Source organism: Colletotrichum gloeosporioides, assembly GCF_011800055.1.
Source record: "Colletotrichum gloeosporioides strain Lc1 chromosome Unknown consensus_23, whole genome shotgun sequence".
Classification (NCBI taxonomy): Eukaryota; Fungi; Ascomycota; class Sordariomycetes; order Glomerellales; family Glomerellaceae; genus Colletotrichum; species Colletotrichum gloeosporioides.
Window position 1 is genome coordinate 124,261 of NW_025544668.1, and position 18,504 is coordinate 142,764.

General features: G+C 51.4%; 3 protein-coding genes across 3 annotated transcripts; 1 reads left to right on the forward strand and 2 right to left on the reverse strand.

Annotated features, from left to right (window-relative positions):
* Positions 1 to 481: 481 nt before the first annotated feature.
* On the reverse strand, positions 482 to 1,201 carry GCG54_00007928 (uncharacterized protein; the record flags this gene model as incomplete). Its single annotated transcript, XM_045407902.1, has 1 exon — positions 482 to 1,201. One exon carries the CDS (start codon positions 1,199 to 1,201, stop codon positions 482 to 484), a length of 720 nt encoding a protein of 239 aa, XP_045267305.1.
* A 120-nt stretch (positions 1,202 to 1,321) lies between these two features.
* Positions 1,322 to 1,838, reverse strand: GCG54_00007929 (uncharacterized protein; the record flags this gene model as incomplete). Its single annotated transcript, XM_045407903.1, has 2 exons — positions 1,322 to 1,402; positions 1,683 to 1,838. 2 exons carry the CDS (start codon positions 1,836 to 1,838, stop codon positions 1,322 to 1,324), a joined length of 237 nt encoding a protein of 78 aa, XP_045267306.1.
* A 12,375-nt stretch (positions 1,839 to 14,213) lies between these two features.
* On the forward strand, positions 14,214 to 14,576 carry GCG54_00007930 (uncharacterized protein; the record flags this gene model as incomplete). Its single annotated transcript, XM_045407904.1, has 1 exon — positions 14,214 to 14,576. The coding sequence occupies one exon, from the start codon at positions 14,214 to 14,216 to the stop codon at positions 14,574 to 14,576; it is 363 nt and encodes a 120-aa protein (XP_045267307.1).
* Between the last annotated feature and the right edge of the window lie 3,928 nt (positions 14,577 to 18,504).

Below are 18,504 nucleotides of genomic sequence, written 5' to 3' on the forward strand. Positions count from 1 at the left end.
AGGAATGAAACCTGCTCCTTTCGCAGTGCGCCGTGCCATAATATTCAAGTCGCAGGAATAATTTCGCAAGTATTCTGTGACCTTCGCCGCTAGCCATGTCAGGGCCTTTCGGAGACGTGCCGGGGCAGCAGCAGCAACAGCAGCAGCAGCAGCAAGTCCTTGCAGCAACGACGCGAGATTTAGATCCATCCCGTCATGAAGGCAAACACAGACAACAGACATCCCATTAATGATGCAGCACACAGAGAAAAGTTGTCAAGTCACTCGTTACAACAGATGATTTAGAAACACTAGGCATCCATCTACTCATCTCTGTATTATGGAGTACATTTTCCAAATCCCCCAACTACCCTGTGTGGGGTGCCTCGAGCTTGCTCCTGGTATTGGAAAACGAGTGGACGACTTTTTTTTGCTGGCGATGGTGAAAAAGCTCCACGCATCAGCGGCATGCCCCTTGCCACCTTGCATGAGCCAGCCGTGCTCAATCATCTGCTTGAACATCGGCACGGTGGAGCTGCTGACGGAGCATGCTGTTCTGCGCCTCCAACTCAGCGATGTACTCGTTTGCCTTATCCAGCTGCATCAACAGCCTCCAGGTCTCTGTCCCGGCCGCTTTGAGCTTCTCCCGATCTTCGAAGGCCTGCTGGCGCTCCTCGACGCTCTGTTCCGCTTGCCTTCTTAGCTCCCGTCCTAGGATCTCAACTTGAATGGTCTTTTCTGCCAACGCACTCTCCGGGGACAGTCTCACGTCTTTGAGTTGATCGATGAGGCTGGCCTCGTCGGCGTAGGAAGTCCCGGTCGCCGTCAAGGCGCTGTATTCGATCTGTCCAGACATCATGTTGACACGCAATCCTGGGCCATTCCATCCGCGGGGGCTTTCTCCCACTGAAAGTATGGAGGCTTCTTGTTGGTGGCAACCGGAGGAGCAGTCCGGCATGTTGGGTCCATGACCAGAAGCCGGGAGATCATCAATGCCGCTGTACTCTGCGAACGAGAGGCTTTGTTGAAAATCGCCGTGATCGGGATGAGTACTGCTCTCGTTAGATTGGTCGTGATGGTGAACAGAGACCGAGCTTCGCCGAGGATGCTGTTTGGCGGTAATGCTTGCGTTCCCAGCTTTTGCCTTCGGTTTTCTGCCAGTCTTCTTCCTCGTTCGCAGCATGCGCGTCAGGTTGTGGGAGGCTAGGTAGTCGTTGAACATGGAGCCAGGAATAGTATCAATGAACGCGGGGGTGGCTTTTTCCTAGACGGCCTCATCTTCCCTATGTCCAACCCATTATATCTTAAGCTCGCCAGGCTCGTGGTTGGGGGCAGCGGCATGTCAGCAGTGGTCGATGATTCTCCAAACGTAGTAAAGGTTGTCAGTGTTGTTCAGCGTCTCCGATCGCATGCTTCCCTTGCTCTTAACGTCATCCCAGAATCAGAAGACCTTTTCCTCATCCACAGCAAGCGCAAACTCTTCCTCTATCCAATCATGCAGGGCTTAGCCATAGTCAGCAGGGTACGAGAATCAGAACTAGGCGCAGCCATCATTTCAAGCGCATCAGCATTCGTATATCATACCTATTCGAAAGCCTACACAGAAGATGCAAGTTAGCTTAAGCCTAGGACATCCAGCAAAAGGGTGTAGCAAATGAAAAGGGTGCCGCGACACAGAGGCAGGACTGACGCTATGCAAGGACGATTTCGCCATGCTCGTCCAGCGGGGTCTCCAGTTTGCGACCGAGCTCTTGATCCAGGAGATCCAAGGCATCAATTAACGCATTTGAGGCTGCATCAGCAACGTCTTGATCGATTGCGTGGCCACAAACGGGCCCGATGGCGTCGAGAGCGGACATGCCGGGGCGACGGACCAGGTCTTTAAGGCATGGGGAATGCGAGGCAGGCGAGGTGCTTGCAACACCAGAGGCTGAGATTGACGCGCCCTAGGAAAAGGCCGTGGGGCTTCGCAGCTCGTCTAAGAATACACAGTAAGGTAGAAGAGGGCGCTGAAGAGCTACAAATAGACGTGTCGCAAAGCCGGTACGTCTGGGTCGCAGGGGCCGAGCATCAAAGAACGGACAAAAGAGATGCTCCCAAGGAGATGACGACAAAAAGACAGAAATTGGGGGAAACTCGTCGCCTGGAGGGAGGTAGTTGGGAGGCAGGAGAGAGAAAACAATAGCAGAACAGTTTTTCTTCCTTCTTTTCGAGTCGACGGGTGCCTGCAGGAAGTGTGAAGGCCGGTATTAGGTACCCGCCCGGCGGAAACACTGTGAAGCTCCCACTATTCGGAAAGCCCCTGCTCGAAAAGGCCCTCCTTAAAAAAGCTGCCACTGAAAAAAAAAAAAGATGCCACTGCGGGAGGAGTTTCCGGTCACTGGGTACGTACCAGCTAGGCAGTCACCACGCCCACTAAAGCACAGTCGTTCTCTCTCCTACTGCGAAAGCTGTAAGGATTGGATCGACGGAACCGGTGGGGGAGGCGATGATGCATCAGTGGAAGAGCTGACACTCTGCGTTGGTGCGTCTGCAGGAACGAGCGGGGTGGGTAAGGTGAGTTGTTGCCCAGGGAATATCCCAGCACGTCAAATTGTCTAAGCCGACTCCACGTCCTGCAGGACAGTACTGAACCACCACAGGCCCGCCTTCTGCTGTCTGCAGCGCAGCAACTCCCTCAAGAGGGCGCCACGAAACCCCGTTTCTCCGACGCTGTCATCGCCGCCGGGCGTTGGCGCTAGCAGCCAGGGCTCCAAGGTGGTTATGAAGAAGGTCTTTGTCCGCAGATAGCCAATGCGCAACTGACGGCAGCCCTGCCGGGCAGCCTGGCCATTGGGAGACAATATGGAAGGAAGGAGGTGGTCGACGTGGTGTAGGCAGAATCCGACTCGACGCACCTGCCTTTCTTTCCTAATAATACTTGGCTGAATCTCCCCATCATCGAGCCGTGGCTGCACCTGCAGCTACACATCACCGCGCTGCTTCCCACCCTGCGTTGCAAGCCATCAATCCGACTACGGATTGCACATCGCAGGGGCAAGGTGCCGACCACCGTGGCTGCTCCCGTCCGGCAGGGGCGAATTCGATATCGTCTCCCATCTGCACCTGCCTCGGAACATCACCGTCAAGTGCGAGGCCGCCTTCTACGTCGTCGAGCCTGTGCTGATCCACCTCACAAATTTTATGCAATTTTGCCGAGGGTCGCCGCGTTAACAAGGTCTCACACCGTCACTAGGTTGGGACCACTCCCAAATACGTTGAGAAAGCAACTTAATTCCCCAATAGACTGTCTGACAAAAAGTCTTTATTTCCATCATCATCAGCAGGCATCCCAGCAACTTCTCATACAGCGCCACAATCACCTAAGCCGCTAACAGCATCACCTAAATCACCAGACTTGTCCAAATTATCAGCAACCCTGCAGTCGACTTCTTCTGCGGAAGCAGATTCGTCCGTAGCACCAGCAGTCATCCAGGCCACCTCTTTAGCGGCAAACATCTTGCCCCCGGGTGAAAGACAGCGGCATACGATGGACGTCAACGCGGCCGAGGAGTTTATCAAAGTCAAGGCCATTTAGGCCTCATGGATGGACACATGCCATGGAGTTGTCTCTCTGGCCTGCGGACTGGTGACTCGTCTGATCGACTTGAGGGAGCTCGGCGGATTGTGCATCCTAGAACAACGCGGGCCCCCCGACGGCTTGGCTGCTTCGATCGGACTTTCCACACAGATGATGACCCCATTCGCGTCGGGTGATAAGTAGGGACTGTTGAAACTCGATCGAATTGGGAGGGCTTTCTGAAGTTCCGATCTTTTTTTGTTGGTTCTTCGCCTGCCTCCAAGGTCCTCCACGCTGTCGAGGTGCTTTCAAAGGTCCAGAAGCACTACTTGCTCAGGCCACATGCCGGTTACAAAGACAGAGGAAGCTCCCAAATGCAGCACGTGTCCGAGGTTAAGAACCCCAAAGATTCCGGGATTTCCACATTCGTTTGGGCCATGCATGTTTCCGCCCAGACGCCGCTGCCGCACAAGATACCGATCGTCTTGTGGCGCGACATCATGACTTCGCTTCTTGGTGCGGGCATGGGAGTTGTTGCTTCCCAGCGACCACATCGGTCACCTCCCACCTGATTCTAACAAGCCAGCAACAAAGAGCGAGCGCACGTACGAGAATCTTATGAAGAGCACATTAACCGGCGCCAAGAGCAGCGGTTCGCCAAGCATGAAGCAGACCACGTGCACGCCAGCAGAATCTCATTTGCAGAGTTCATGCTGCGACATCGATACCGCGGTTCCCGTTTTCACAATCCTGGAAGGGCGCTCCCGACGCAACGCGCTAGACGAAACGACGGGTGCGATATTTCAATGCAACGAAGAGATGGTCTCCAATGCCAAAGACATCCAAACGGGCCGCTACAAGGTGGAGCGCGTCCACGCAAGTCTTCTCCAGTTGGTAGACAAAATGATGGAACCATTAGACCGGATTAATTGACTTATACAAGCCCTGCCCGGTGCATCGTAATAAAGAAAGGTGGTTTATTCATTTCGAGTGTCCACAGAGATTGAGGGGTGGATCAGCGCGTTCTGGCATGCATACTACAATTCCAACAGATTCATAGCTAGCAGGGATTTATATACGATTGCAAATTGCTTGTCTGTGTTCTTAAACTTGGCGCAAGGGTAGATTTATCACACGCTGTTTCACGGTGCGCACAGTTTTAGCATGATGCTCGTGGTTGCTTGGTTGACGTGGAAAAGGATGGGTGCTGTTGACGCCGACCTGTCAATGGGAATGGTGACGGGGTGACACACGCATTCTGTTAGCTCACTGAGGGAGATATGGCTGTAACGAAAGTTGGGTTACCCAAGTAGGCATACACTATGGAAGCCGCTGTTGCTCGTGTCCTAGGAGTTGCAAACGATCAAGTTTGGTCTGGCATTTCTAATGCAGCACTAGTGATGTTGTGGCCGCAAAGGAATTGAGACGGCCGCGCCGCCGCGGCCAGGCCAGGGCCAGACTTTCAGTCCGCTGCCGACAAGTCTACCGTTGCATTCGACGAGCCCGTTTGCCGCAGACCGGACCGATAAGGTCTACTAGGAACAGGTAAAGGTTCGGTCCCGCACATCCAACGATGACATGGCAGCAGCTGGAGAGGTAAGATAGGAGCTTTTCGGACATGCTTGACTACGGCATCGACCTCCTCCATTCCACCCGCGTTATTTTCGGTGTAAGCGGGATACTAATGAGGATGAATTCGCCTGGAAATTTAAACATCTATTGAACTACAAGAAGAAGCTCCAAAAGTCTAGGAGGGCTGCGTCCTGAACTGGGAAGCGTGGCTGGGTGACCACAGCCACAGAAAAGAAGTGGGTCATTGTGCACCCCAGGGGGTACATTGGCCCACATTAATCCCTGTGGGTCGGTTGAGGCCCTCGTTCGCCCGCTGCGCTGCCTCTCCATCGCGAGTGGCGTGGTTGCACAATCTACCTCCAGCGATGAGCATCACTCACTAAAAACTCCCATTCTGGTCGCAAAAGCTACTATGTTAAACCCCCCCCCACTCCTCTTTGCTTGCTACCCCCTTCAGTCCATATCAAACAGGGCTACAAGTGCAAAGCAGTAGCGCTCTAAAGTTTTCACAGAATGGCCCTAAATAATAGGTCTAAGATAAAAAGAGACCAGAAAGCTTTCTGGTGTACACCAGTCAACAGGCAGCGGGGGGATTTGTTGCGCAAGATGTTTACAGGCAAAAGTCTTTGAATTCACCATAGATCTCCCGCAGTCTGCATGCCAAGTCCTGCAAGGTGCCGTACAAGGTCCAAAGTGAATAGGGTATCAATCGATTGCCCCCTAGCGGCATAGCATTTGGGATGATCTTAGTTAGCGATGATTATGGCGGCTGCAGTGAGAAGAATGCGTGCGCGAGACCGGTACTTGTCGCAGGCGGAATACCGCTGTTTGGAGAGAGTGGCGGTACGTACCATCCCGCTGCTTGTTCAGTGTGGTGGTCGCCTAGGACTCAACCGAAGCCGTGGCAGGGGCTGAAATGGGCACTCGGCGGGATCTCATGCATCCAGCAACGAAAGTGTTTTCTGGCGAAAAAGACACAAAAGCAAGCCGATAGCAGTTTCCAATGATGCTGTTGACGTACGCCGGGGTGGTAAAGGGCAGACATCTAGCATCGGCACCGGGCTCGCCCTGCCCCGGGTTTGCGCGAGGTCACGACTGCGCGCCGGGGCAAGCTCGCCGCAATCGCATCGCGCATCAGATTTAAAGACCCAAGGTTTTAATTAGTGGATTATCACCTGCATTGCATCAGCACTTTCTGAATATCCGTAGACCTTCACTCCACTTTCGAACACATTACGACGATGACGAGAAACAGCACGCTGCAGTTACAAACACAAGATCAACAGTCCTCACCAAGCCGTCGCCCAGCAGCCGCACCGTCTGCAGGCACTTGCGGTCGCACTCAATCCGCTCCAGCGACGCCCCGCCCATTGGCACGGGGACTGTCAGCACCCGGGAAAAGCACTGAGGTCAGCTCTTGTTGAGTCCCGCGCGCGGTAATTCGTCCTCTGGCGTAACATCGTCTGCCGTTACCGCGACAATGTCATCAGCCGACCAGACGCTGCAAGCGCAGCAACTCCGTATGTAGAATGCAAACTCTGGAGCGAAGGTCGCAGGCCCAACTGTTCTTCAGTGGTGATTCGCGGAGCAGGACAGTCTGGACGGCAAAACATGAGCTTCATGAAGGCACCAAATTATGGTGGATCGCCAACGTTTACAACACCAGGCTCCTTGGATGCATTTCTTTGAGTAAAGCTCTTGAACCTCCTAGTTCCGACAGTCCCCGGTCGCGAGGTGAAAAATTGCGGGGCCACAATCCAATGCTGTTGCGGCGAGTGGCCAGCGGCGCCGAATTGAGGCGCTTGTGGTGCCAGCTGGTGACGGTTGGAGCTGTCTTTTTGTACCACCTATGTGGTACACGATGACATAAGGCTGCGGTGCAGGTACGTGCGCTGGTCTGCGACAGCTAGCGCCTGACCCCGGCCGAACAACGGAAAGGAATTGAGTTGACCTCAGAAGACGACTTGGCTTCAGAAAACTTGTTGATGGTTTTCGGTGGCAGAAAAACCCACTTTATCGAACGTCAATCAGATATGCATCACGCGCACGCAATGTTCCCCATGGGACGTGGATAGCGTGCGTGTATCTAGTAGGGTGGTGCCCAGAAAAGCAGCCAGTGGTCAAAAATCCAGATGGTCAAAATCGGCAAGTGATCAGGAGCAGCAAATGGACGCAGTGTGCTGGCGGAAAAAAAAGCCAGAACTCCAGTGTTCAGACAGTGTGCTGGCGACTTCCAGCCGACAACTTGCGACAGAAGAAGTGGACAGATGCTTCAATTCGGGCGGAAGCATCTCGGTTGGAAGCTCACGAATTTCACACTCCGACCCAGAACCCCACATCACGATTTGACGGCCAATGAGAGCCAGCTTCCCTCCCTCTTTCGGACCGCGCAGGGAACGCTGCACTGTTGCTTTAGTGGGAGAGATGACGATTTCTCGCGCGACGTGACAGACCATAGTGGTGGTCGCAGTCACTGTGGCCCGTGACCCACCGCCGGCACGGGAATCGTGATATGCGACAGGCGAAAGCTCGTTTTATTGGCGACGTTAAACAAGCCTTTGCCCGAATCCTCAGCCAGACACACGTCCAGACCCAAGGATGTTCGGTTCGTGGCAGACAAGCAGCCTTCCAACCAGTATTCCGAGGATATGCAAAACGAGAATAATATCCGCGAGGGTCAGATGCCTACCCCGAATGCCATACTCTACAATAACGACATCACCTCCCTCATCTGCAACCCTGAAGCTCACGAGCGGAGCGCGCCCTCTTCTGCGTCCCCCGTCCTCCAACTCCTGCTACCTCCAGTCCCAATCAGCTGTAACATCCTAGGTTACCTTGGCCCCTTGCCAGGCACCGGAGAGCCCCCTTCTGAGCCAGCGCGATCAGGTTCCTCATCGCCGTACGAGACAGCAGCCGAGCAGTGGCAGATAGCAAGGGCCTCCAAGAATCGCAGCCCCTTCTTTTGGGTATTCCCGTCCCGTCGTTTTCAAGCCAACTCTACTGCTGACGCTACCCTCAACTTTCTGTTACCCCCACACGAGGATTTATTATCGGAAGTCACTTGCAGTCCTGCCAGCCCTTGCTGTTCGAGCTCGCATCATTTGTTTTCGGGCAGAGCCCAAGCAAGTAATCACCCGAGTTTGATATTGATCCTTTTGATGAAACCACCCTCCCTCTGGTACATCCGCAAAAAGCGCAGCCACAGTGATCACGAACGAAGAAGGGATCATCCGCAGCAGACCTGGGCTGCGACCGGGCTTGTACGTGGGACGCGACGAGCGGAACTTTGGAATCAAGACAATAATCGAGACACTAACTACGTTGTTCGGCGGCAACCAGGGCTTAGAAGACCAAACGGGTCTTTCGCCAGATGCGATGGAGTCTTGAGGTCACTCAGCCCGACAGCCCTGCAATTGGGAAGGAGACGAGGACCACACTGTCGCCCTATCGCCCTACCAGAGCTCAAGAGCTGGCGGAGCGCCGACACCATCCCCGAAGTGGCCCGCGACTGAGATGACTCCTGATGGGCCGTAAGCAAAAAGACCACCACGGCATCCATCACCCTGCTAATCCTCTACAGCTCCGACTGTGGCTTCTACTCCAGCGACAAGGTCCACCGCGGCTATTTTAATAGCGCCAACGCCGCGTTTGTCAGCATCACAGCCTCAGGCGGCCTGAAGTTCGGCTGGTCCGCCTGGCACAACGGCCCGCCCATCGGTGGCAACCCAGCTAAAGATCAGGCTGAAAATTGGCCCCGCTCGCGCCTATTATCGTCCTGGCTATCCGCAGTTGGGTTGAGGTATGAAGCAGATGGCCTTGAGCCTCGTTGGCTTCTGGAAGTAGGATGGTTCTTCAGGCACAATTTGGACACGGCGCCTCGATATTTTGCTGACGGACTTCTCAATCTCGGTAGTGACAAGAGGCTAGGATGAGAGTCGTTAACCAAAACAAAGCAAATTAGACTGTTAAGCATCTGCCGCAATCTATACCCTGAGTTATGGCTTACTGGAACGGAGTATCGCCCGTGTGCTTTCCAGCTGTTAGGGCACACTGCCTGAGCAGTCCTGCTCGCACAGGTAGAGCCCGCCGAGTTGGCAATAACCGGTATGCTGCGGTGGAACTTGGCCACGCATTACCCCGACAAGCGTGTGCTCCGAGCTCAAAACAGGTGTTCGCTGTCGCATCAGAAGGAAACCAAATGACCGATCTTTGTGGCTCCCTGGAGTCTCCGCAATCAAGTGTCGAAGCCACAGAACGAAAGAGCCGTCAACAGCAATGCTTGTTTTCCCACAGCCAAGCGATTTTCCAAGCTCTTGCGGGGGACAATCCTCGCTAACGCAAGACCATGGATGCTATAAACGGTGGGGTGTCTGACCGTTGGGTTTCCTCTTCTCCATTGCCATCTGGCACTCGATGATGTCATCAAATAAACTAAGACAATCTACTCCCCAACTCTCCTAACATTTGGCCCTTGGATAATGCTCATCGCTGGTGATTCGTCGTCTTTGGTGTTCGGGTCATAACCAGCTCCCTAGGCGCGCGCACAAGACACAATCGTAACTCACTTTCGCGAAGCCTTAGCGGTTTCTTCGCCCGAAAGGTATGACTAACTTGGATCATATCCGTTGCTTGAGCACCCTACGACACGAGATGTATCATTCCAACCCCAAGGTTCAACAGGATGGTGTGCGTCTTAATTGGGCGCGTCAGCATCGCCATCAATGAATAGTGCTACTCCCATGTCCAGCTAGAATCGATGTCAGGTCCACAGCTGAACGTGGGGGAAACCGGTTTGGAGGCGGCACCGACGAATGGTCCAAGTGGCAGTGACGGATTGCCTGAAGTGACAGGTCGGCTGAGGCGCGAATCGACAGGCGAGAATCAGCGACTTGCGAGAGCAAACAAGGAGGGCGACAAGTACGGCTTCAACATGAAATCGGAAACGCTGGCGAGGAGCGAAGTGAAACAGGCTGGTCCTCTGAGAAGATGATGGGCACTAGTTGTTGTGGATACTGAAGCCGGTGTCTCCAGCGAAACCACCGGAGCGGAGCTGGAAAGCGTCGCCGCTGTCGAAGCCGCCCTTCTTCCTCCCCACGCCTGTCTTTGACCATCACTCAAGCCCTTAATAAGATGTCACGTTTGTCATTTATGACACATACGACCATACCCATTGGAGAACTCGGGATCCCGTCCGCTCTCCCATAGATAAGCCAATGAGGGCTGGAGTAGTAGTCGGGTCGGTGACGACCGGCGAATGCCCGGTGTTGTATGTTCTTTTACCGATCTTTTGGCCCAGTTATTGACGTACCCCAATATTATTCCACTGAGTCTCCGCATCGCTGCAACTTCTTCAGCACGAACCACGTCACTGGAATTAGGATTGTTTCTGCCCTCTGTAATTTTTTTATTTTTTTTTACTGCTGCGGCGTGAAGTAGACAAGAAGACACTCCTTGTAATATTGCGTGAGATGTGTTGATATTGCCACCTTCTAGAAAGTTTATGAATGGGCGAAGGGATACCTTCAGTTGTGGAGCTTGCCAGTCATTCTGGACCACCCTTGTTATGTATAGCCCTCGGTCTAAGACTCAGAGGTGCCCTTGATCAGAAAGATGTAGGTATGTATGCGTCTAATTTAATTTATGCAGAGCTTTTTGGTATTGTCGATATATGGTACTATGAACGCGTTTGGGGGGCATAAAGCATCAGCAAAGTGAGTGAAAGATATTTCGGCTTTTGGAAAAATTCGGCGTTTTCCCCAGGAGGAGTTTGTACGCTAGTTTCCGTTGTTGCCACTGCTGTTCCGAGTGTCACCCGCATCGCCATCTTCGTTTTTGCTATTCCTTCAAGCGTTATTTTGCCTCCATTTATTGTCTTTGCGAATAACACGAATCCTCAATCTGTTCATGGAGCCTATCTAGGGGTGCTCAGACTTTGAACCTCTCTATATAAACCGAGCTGTTAGTAGGGTCCTCGCGGTCTATACGCAACCCATAAGTCTAATTCGAATAGTAGATAAGACTGAACTACTAGAAAGAGGAAGAGAAGCTCGCGCAATCTCTGTGTACATTTATTCATCTGAAACACGTAATCCCAGTCCGGGAAGCGATCGATTCTCAAAACAACATGCAAGGAACAGGTCGCAAAGACCACTCTTCTGGGAGGAGTGCCTTATTCCTTCGCCTGAAGGCTTACCAAGGCCTTCAACTAGAGTGTAACTGTGCTTTGGTGACCGAAACCCGCATGGAAACCGACTTACTTTGCTGTTTCCCCTGCCTATTGATATGGTGATGATTGCCGATGAGGCAAGTTTTCCCAACATGTGCAACAGATCCCGGGCATAATCCAGGGCATAGTCCCGCATAGCATGTCGAGGAAAAGCATCAGGATAATCACATTCCCGCCATGTCGACGCAACTCTCAACCCCATAGATAACTTATTCAACAGATTAACAAGTCACGCAGGGGTTCACCAAGCCCTACGATTCTCCGAACCCAAGCCATTGAGGCCACGGGAGTACATTCAACCACCAGGGTTCCCAATTGTCGTATGAGCAGGCAGTTCACATATGCTGAAAACTCTGCCATTCGGGGAAACCCTAACGTGGAAGATTTGTGCCCCAGCCTTCAATATCCGCCTTGTGCGTAAACTGAACACTGACTGGGTCATCTGAACCACCAATGACCTGTGAAGGAATTCTTACCTCATTGTGAATGCCAAAGAATTTGACATGATAAGCTTACGGAGTGCGCTGCCTCTATTTCCGGGGTGAATTCAAGTATACAATCATAATACATGCTTTCTCGTACCTTCTTCACTGCCCCACATGAGAAATTCATAGATATTTGCCAGCTTAGATTATCACAGACTTTTTCAACTTCCTCGTTATCGGAGGGGCTATAGGAAAATCCGGTCTAGAGGAACTTTTAAGGCGCCCATGCGGTTCTATTCAAAATTCAGGGAGACTTCCGTATGTACACCGTGAGGGGTGAGGTTGAGGTCGTATGTATTCACATCTATTAATTGTTTGCCCCCTAGAATTCGGTGCTCAATTGCCCGTCTGATTATTGGATGGCTAGAGGAATGCTCTCTGGGTGCCCTCAAATATGGTAACTAAAGGACACCATCGAACTCTCTTGAGTAATTTGAACAAGCGATAACCTGAATAAGTTTCTGCCTTATACACTATCCGAGTTAGAGAGAGAAAAGTCATATGAGGTAATGAAGACAGTGGAGCCATAATTTGGGTGTGGACCGCTTGGAAAAGATAGACTGTGTTTGCATGAGTTTTCAGCGAGGAAAGCTCGCGACAGACAAAATATGGAACTCGTCCAGGCCAAGTTCACTGTGGCATGGAAGGTATTGAAAATGGAGATGAAGGTGCCAGTGATGATTGCTGACGCAGTTCGAGGGACCTTAAAAGCACACGCCAACGATCATAAGCCGGACCTCTCAATCCATTTGGATTGGGACTCGAACTTTCGTGGGTCCTCGAGCTCTACCAGAACAAATAGATAGACAGCGAGTGTGATTACAAAAATCTAAAGGCAGAGTTTCGCCGACTGAGAAAAAATGATCCTGGAGCCATTCACTTGAAAAAAGAAGACTAAGGCTAGGTCTGTACCGTGGAAAGCAAAGCGCTGCAAATCGGAATCGCAATCCGGATCTTAGTCGAGCTGATCCGAACATCATGCTGGGTAAACAAACTCAGACCGTGATACAGCATGTTATGCTTCTGGTATTCGTTAATACTTATTTGTGATGCTGCTTTCGGAGCAAACGAAAATCTGAAGCTGTCAGTACAGTCGGTGGACTTCTTTTCGACAAAGAGACGAGAGTCACCAATTGGAATCGCTCCTCATTCATTAGCCCCCTCCTTCGTGAAGCCTCGCAGTGTTTCTGGCTGATTAATTCGCTTGAGTCTTGGTTGATTTCAGTTATCGGTGCTTCAGTGGGAGTGCGTTGTGTTTAAACTTCTGCTGTTACGAGATGGTCGACCCCATGAGAAGATTGGACATGGAAAAGACCAGGAGGGCAAGATTCGGATGCTCCAAAGGACATCTGAATTAATCGATTCCTGCCTGCAACTCCCCAAGACGACGGTCTACGGCTCTATGGACCTCCAATTCCGACTTGGCCTGGCACTATGGAACCGATGAGAGAAAAGGTTAGAAGGGAAGAAAGGGAAGAAAGAGGTTTCTCCGTTCTCCGGGAAAGATGGGCAACGAAGCATTTGGTGCTTTATCATAACAGAAAGTAAGTAACTAAATCCCTCGTTGTTTTCTCAGACCGGGAATTGTTTCTGTCAGTCTCGGATGGGTCAAAGATGTTTTGTGCTCTGCCGTGTGTCAATACCCAAAAAACACCCGCACAGTCGGTTCAGACAGAATGATACTTTGAGAATGATCGAAACTAGACAGTGTGCAACTGTTACTGCAAAATAGAGCCTTAGACATCAGACCCAAAGACGATACTGACCAACGTCTTCATTGACAGTAGGGTTGAATCGCAGTATCACAAGCGCTGCAGGATGCCTCTCTATGCGTCGCTTCTGTGGTCCTGGCGCGTCGGACTTTTCTCCCTAAATTCTCTTCCAGAAACCCAGTCGTGCCTGCCCTTTGCAGTCTTGCCGCACACATCCACTTTAATCCAGAACGCTAACTCCAGCTTCAAACCTCTCCGCGACACCTATTTACCTAATTTTGTTGTCTTGTTCTACCACAAGCTACCCATCCACTCAGAATGGTACGATTCAGAGTCAATCCGCAGATCTACATTATACTAATTGACCGCTCCTTCTGCAGACGTCCAACGTTCGAATCCTCCGTGAACACCCTCCCCTCCGAAGCCCAGGCGCAGACAGCGACGGCGACGATGGCATCCCGCCCGCGTACTTTGTGGATGACTACAACTCCGAGGATGACCCCGCGTTCGTTGAGCAATCCAAGAACAAGATCGCAGAATAAGCCTCCAAGCAGAAATCCAAGGCCAAGACGAAGGCAAAGAAAGACGATGTATACGACGTCATGAATACGGCACCTTCCCCAGATCCCCACCCCCTCGCCAGAAACCTTCGAATCCGACAAGGACCAATGCGTGCGATCATGAAGACTCGATCCCGCGCCCAACACTCCGACGATGAGCAGCCCAAGGTCGCTACCGAGGCGCCGAAGAAAACTCTCGCAGCCACCAGTGCCGTCGATAAAAAAGGCACCTCTGCCTTGCATACTTCCTCGCCCATCCCGGCCAACAAGTCTGCTATGACCACCGCCACGTCTCGACTTCCTTCGTATCGACACACTCCTTACGGTACCATCGCCTCCAAGTCTACTATGCTCAAGGCATACTACAAGGAAACTAAGGATGCTTGCTTTGGTGATATTGGAAGCGGCCAGGACAAGAAGAAGAAGAAGCTGGCGCCTCCTGTGGGAGATGATGACGAGGAGGAACTATTGTGGTTCGATTGATCGAGGTTCCAATGATGAATCAGTGGACGTTGAGAATTTCGGTTCGGGACGGAATTGCTTGTATTACCGGTTGAAGAGCCACTGGCATGAATGAATTGCTTGCCTTCCCCGATTATTTTGATTAGTTCGGGCCGATAATGTAGCTTCTAGCCCAATCCACCGTTAACTGTCCATAGAGTTCATGAAATCGCGTAACGAAGAAAGAGGAGACATGGCCGCTCAGTTTGTTAATAAAGGCGCATGTAGGATGAGGGGAGGGTCACAACGGGGACCAGAACATGATAAATTGCCAGACTGGCGGCAAGCCTGAGCCTCTGCGGTTTGTAACAAAGATTGAGCCCGGGGTGACATTAACGTTGGCAAAGAAAAGCAGGTAGGACAGCCACAGACTCTTGACTATTCTGTTAATTGGATGGCTGCTATTCGCTCTATATATCGAGTCGATATTGAGCTCCGGCATCTGAAAGGAAGTCGATACCAGCCCGTGTGGTGGTGCTAGATTTCCTCGAAAGACGGCCCAAAAGTGGGTAAGTACCACGGAAACGACAAGGGTTTTGGTGTCTTCGACTTGATTTGGTGGAGACGAAGAGAAACCGTTGGTTTCCACAGCTCAGACAGTTGTTTTGATTGGATAGACCTCCATGTCATTTCTCCACTTGCACTGCTCACAATCCTGGCATCTCTGGCATGCTCGGAGATGGGAGGGGCTGTTGATTGAGCGTGTTGGTTGGTACTTCATGTTGGCCGAGCATGTTTGCTTCCATTTTGGGCCAGAATGTTTGCTTCGTGCGGTTAAGCGGTTAATCGAGCGGAACAAATATTGAAACTCAATCTAGTCCTTCTCCTCTTTCTCCTCTCTTTCATTTTCCCCAAGAGTATGCTTTAATGTGTTGCCATGATCATGCTCTCGAGTTACATTGACGATACCCCGAACGGCTGGTCAGCTTCGCAGCCGGGTTCCGGCGCTATGGCTCAGCAGACCATGCGATGGGTACCTAGGCCTAATCCACTTCACCCACCATTCGAGCCGTCCGGACCGCCTGGCTTCCCGTCAGCAATGAAGACTACCCAAACCTCCCGTGTCGTCCATTCCGATCCTTCAGGCCAAAACCCGCCGCGTGTACCCAACCCGAACTGCTCCTCCCCGGTTCCGATGCCGCCCCAATCCAGCATTTCGGATGCGAGAAACCGGTTCCCCATTGAAAGAGGGATGGCCCCGCGGGTCCCAAATCCGAACTACCAACAATCAAACAGCGGTAAGAAGTCGACTTCAGCTTGAACGTCGAAGACGAAACACCTGATAATCCATAATTAGCCAACTCGAACAACCCCGAACCTACAACTTAGGGAGCCATTTTGGTGGCGGCACGTTTCGGTAACATGAGAAGACATGATGTGAAGGGAGGTGGTATCATAAGAGTTATAATGATCTCATATAATTATACAAACTACTCCTTAAACGTTTTTCGTCGTTCGCAGCCAGAATTATCTTAACTGCGATTGATAAGCTCGCGGTCCTGCAGTAGCACCTAGCCATTAAATCAACTTTCTTACGATCTCATTAAAAGCATATTGCTTCAAGTGTTCGTTGGCTCTCGTGCTGCATCGTATGAATTGGAATCTCATGGATGGTGCGCGAGATACTGCGAGAAACATCATCAACAACAAGACATTGTGATTGGCGAGTGCGAACTCAACGGACCTAGGAAAAAGTCTTTTCTATGGCTAATGGTGATGGGAACACAGGAGTGTTTCGCAAACTTGGTGGCTACCGCCCACTGCCCTCTCGTGTACCGCACTCAGGTCATTAGCTTCCTCCTCATGACATCAATCTCTTAACAATATCAGAACCTCGCCTATCCGTCTCCACCGTCCTTACAAGCGTTTCAAAGCACGCAGGATATCGACCATATCAACCGCTTCGCCTTTCAATTATTCCTGAGCTTTTCTTTTCTTTTTTGAAGTCTACTAGGAAGGCTGTCTCCCCCTACTTGGGGTGATCTTCACTAACCGTCCTTTGGCCGCAGTATCGACCACGCTGTTATGCCCCTTCTGACGAGCCCGCTGAAAACAGTCAGCTGGCAGACGCTCCGCTCAGCAGGTAGCAGGGTGTCATGATGGCCACTGATTTTAGACTTACCCAACGGGACGATGCCAAAACTACCTGTCATGCTTATTTTCAAGGCCTTCAATGATTCAAAAGAATCCATTTTATATGTTTGCAGTTGGGCGACGCTTTTCTCTTCCGATAGATCTGGACGAATCTTGCGCCGACATTGACGATCCCTCGCAGGTCGATATCGACAAATACAAGGAGCCCGCGAAGAACTGAGCACATTGGCCAAGAATACTGTATACGGCAGAGATGCCGAGGTCTGGTTGCCGGATCGCTCATTGTTGAGAGATTTGAGAGCTGAGACGCAGCAGCGGTCCTGGGCACTCTGAGCTTCACTCCCAGAGTGCATAATCTTGATATGCAAAGAACTGCCCCCGGCCCTCCTTTTTTTTTCTAGGCTTTGATCTGTACTTTCGGACGGCTAGTCACTGTTTGCGGGCATATGCTTTTGACTGCCGTATGAATGTGGCTGACAAATGTTACCTGAAAGGCGGAGGAAGTTGAAAACCCAGATTCCACTCCAGGATCCCCAGCCGTATCGACATCATCGATTCTATTGTCTTTGTAACATATTTTGTTGTGCCATTCACCACATTGATCCCGACAGGCCCATTCGAAGCGTTTCCAAGCAAACGGCCTGATGCCGTCATATCCCCCACGACTTGTGTTCTTGCTCAAACAGCTTGGGTCTCGGAAGTGCGCGGCGCTTCGTCTTTCCGTTGAGGAATATTTCGCAAGAACCAAAGTTTTACAGCCCGGCGCGTTATAATCTGGCCAACAGACTTCTATCTTCAGATCGAAATTTGACCCGAGCTATAAAAGTGGCAGCTAAAACCATTGGAAGACTTTGACAGGGACGCACGGGCGGGACGGCTGAATCCATCCCATCTAAACCGAGACTGAGACCGAGTATTGCGCTAACAGTACGATCCCCTCGCAAATGAAAACTTCGAAGTGTTTAACAGCCCGAGGCTTAATATGACTCATAGAGAAGATGGAGAAGAACAGCATGGTAAGCGACATGGCGGCCGTCGTGGAGGACTAGGGTAAACAAACGCAGTGCCTTGACTGCGAGTTCAAGCGTTTCGAGCAGGGTGTAACGATTTTAGTGGGCTGTCGCTGGCGCCTCAGCTCCCGGACATGGTCAGCTTGAAATTAATTTTGAACCTCTTCCGTCTTTGAAGCGTCTCTATTCATCATTCTGATTATGCTTTGTAACTAGCACTTAATCCAGTCAATACGACTCCGAATGATACGATTTTGGACGGCCCCCGCTACGGCTACGACCACCTTCAAAGGCCACCAGACGTTCTATCCATCATCCCTGCCCATCCCTCACACTCTCTTCAAATCTGTCTTCTGCGCACAACCTTGAGCATGACACCACGACCAACAGCGTCATGATTCTATCGACATTGACATCCCTCTCCGCCACGCCTTGCGACTCGATCTGCATCCCCTGATCTACCTTCTTCCTGGTTGGCGTGGGAGAATCGTCAAATAAAGACATCGTATGTTGCTTTTCAGTGAACTGGCTGGTCTCTTATGTGAGCCTTCACAAGCTAGCCGTTTCTGATTTAATTACAGACGGCCTCCTGCAAAGACCACAATCGATTTCACGCATCTGACTCAGCAGCAAAGTCTACTATCTTAAAAAAAATTATTTTGTTGCTTGTTCACAGTTCACATCTTGAAACTGGAAAGCTTCTACGTCTGATTTAAAGCGATCATTGTATACGCCTGTATTCAAACGCACCAGCGTTACCGGCAAAGGATGGGTCAAGACGTTCAAAATTCCCTTGACTATCAGCT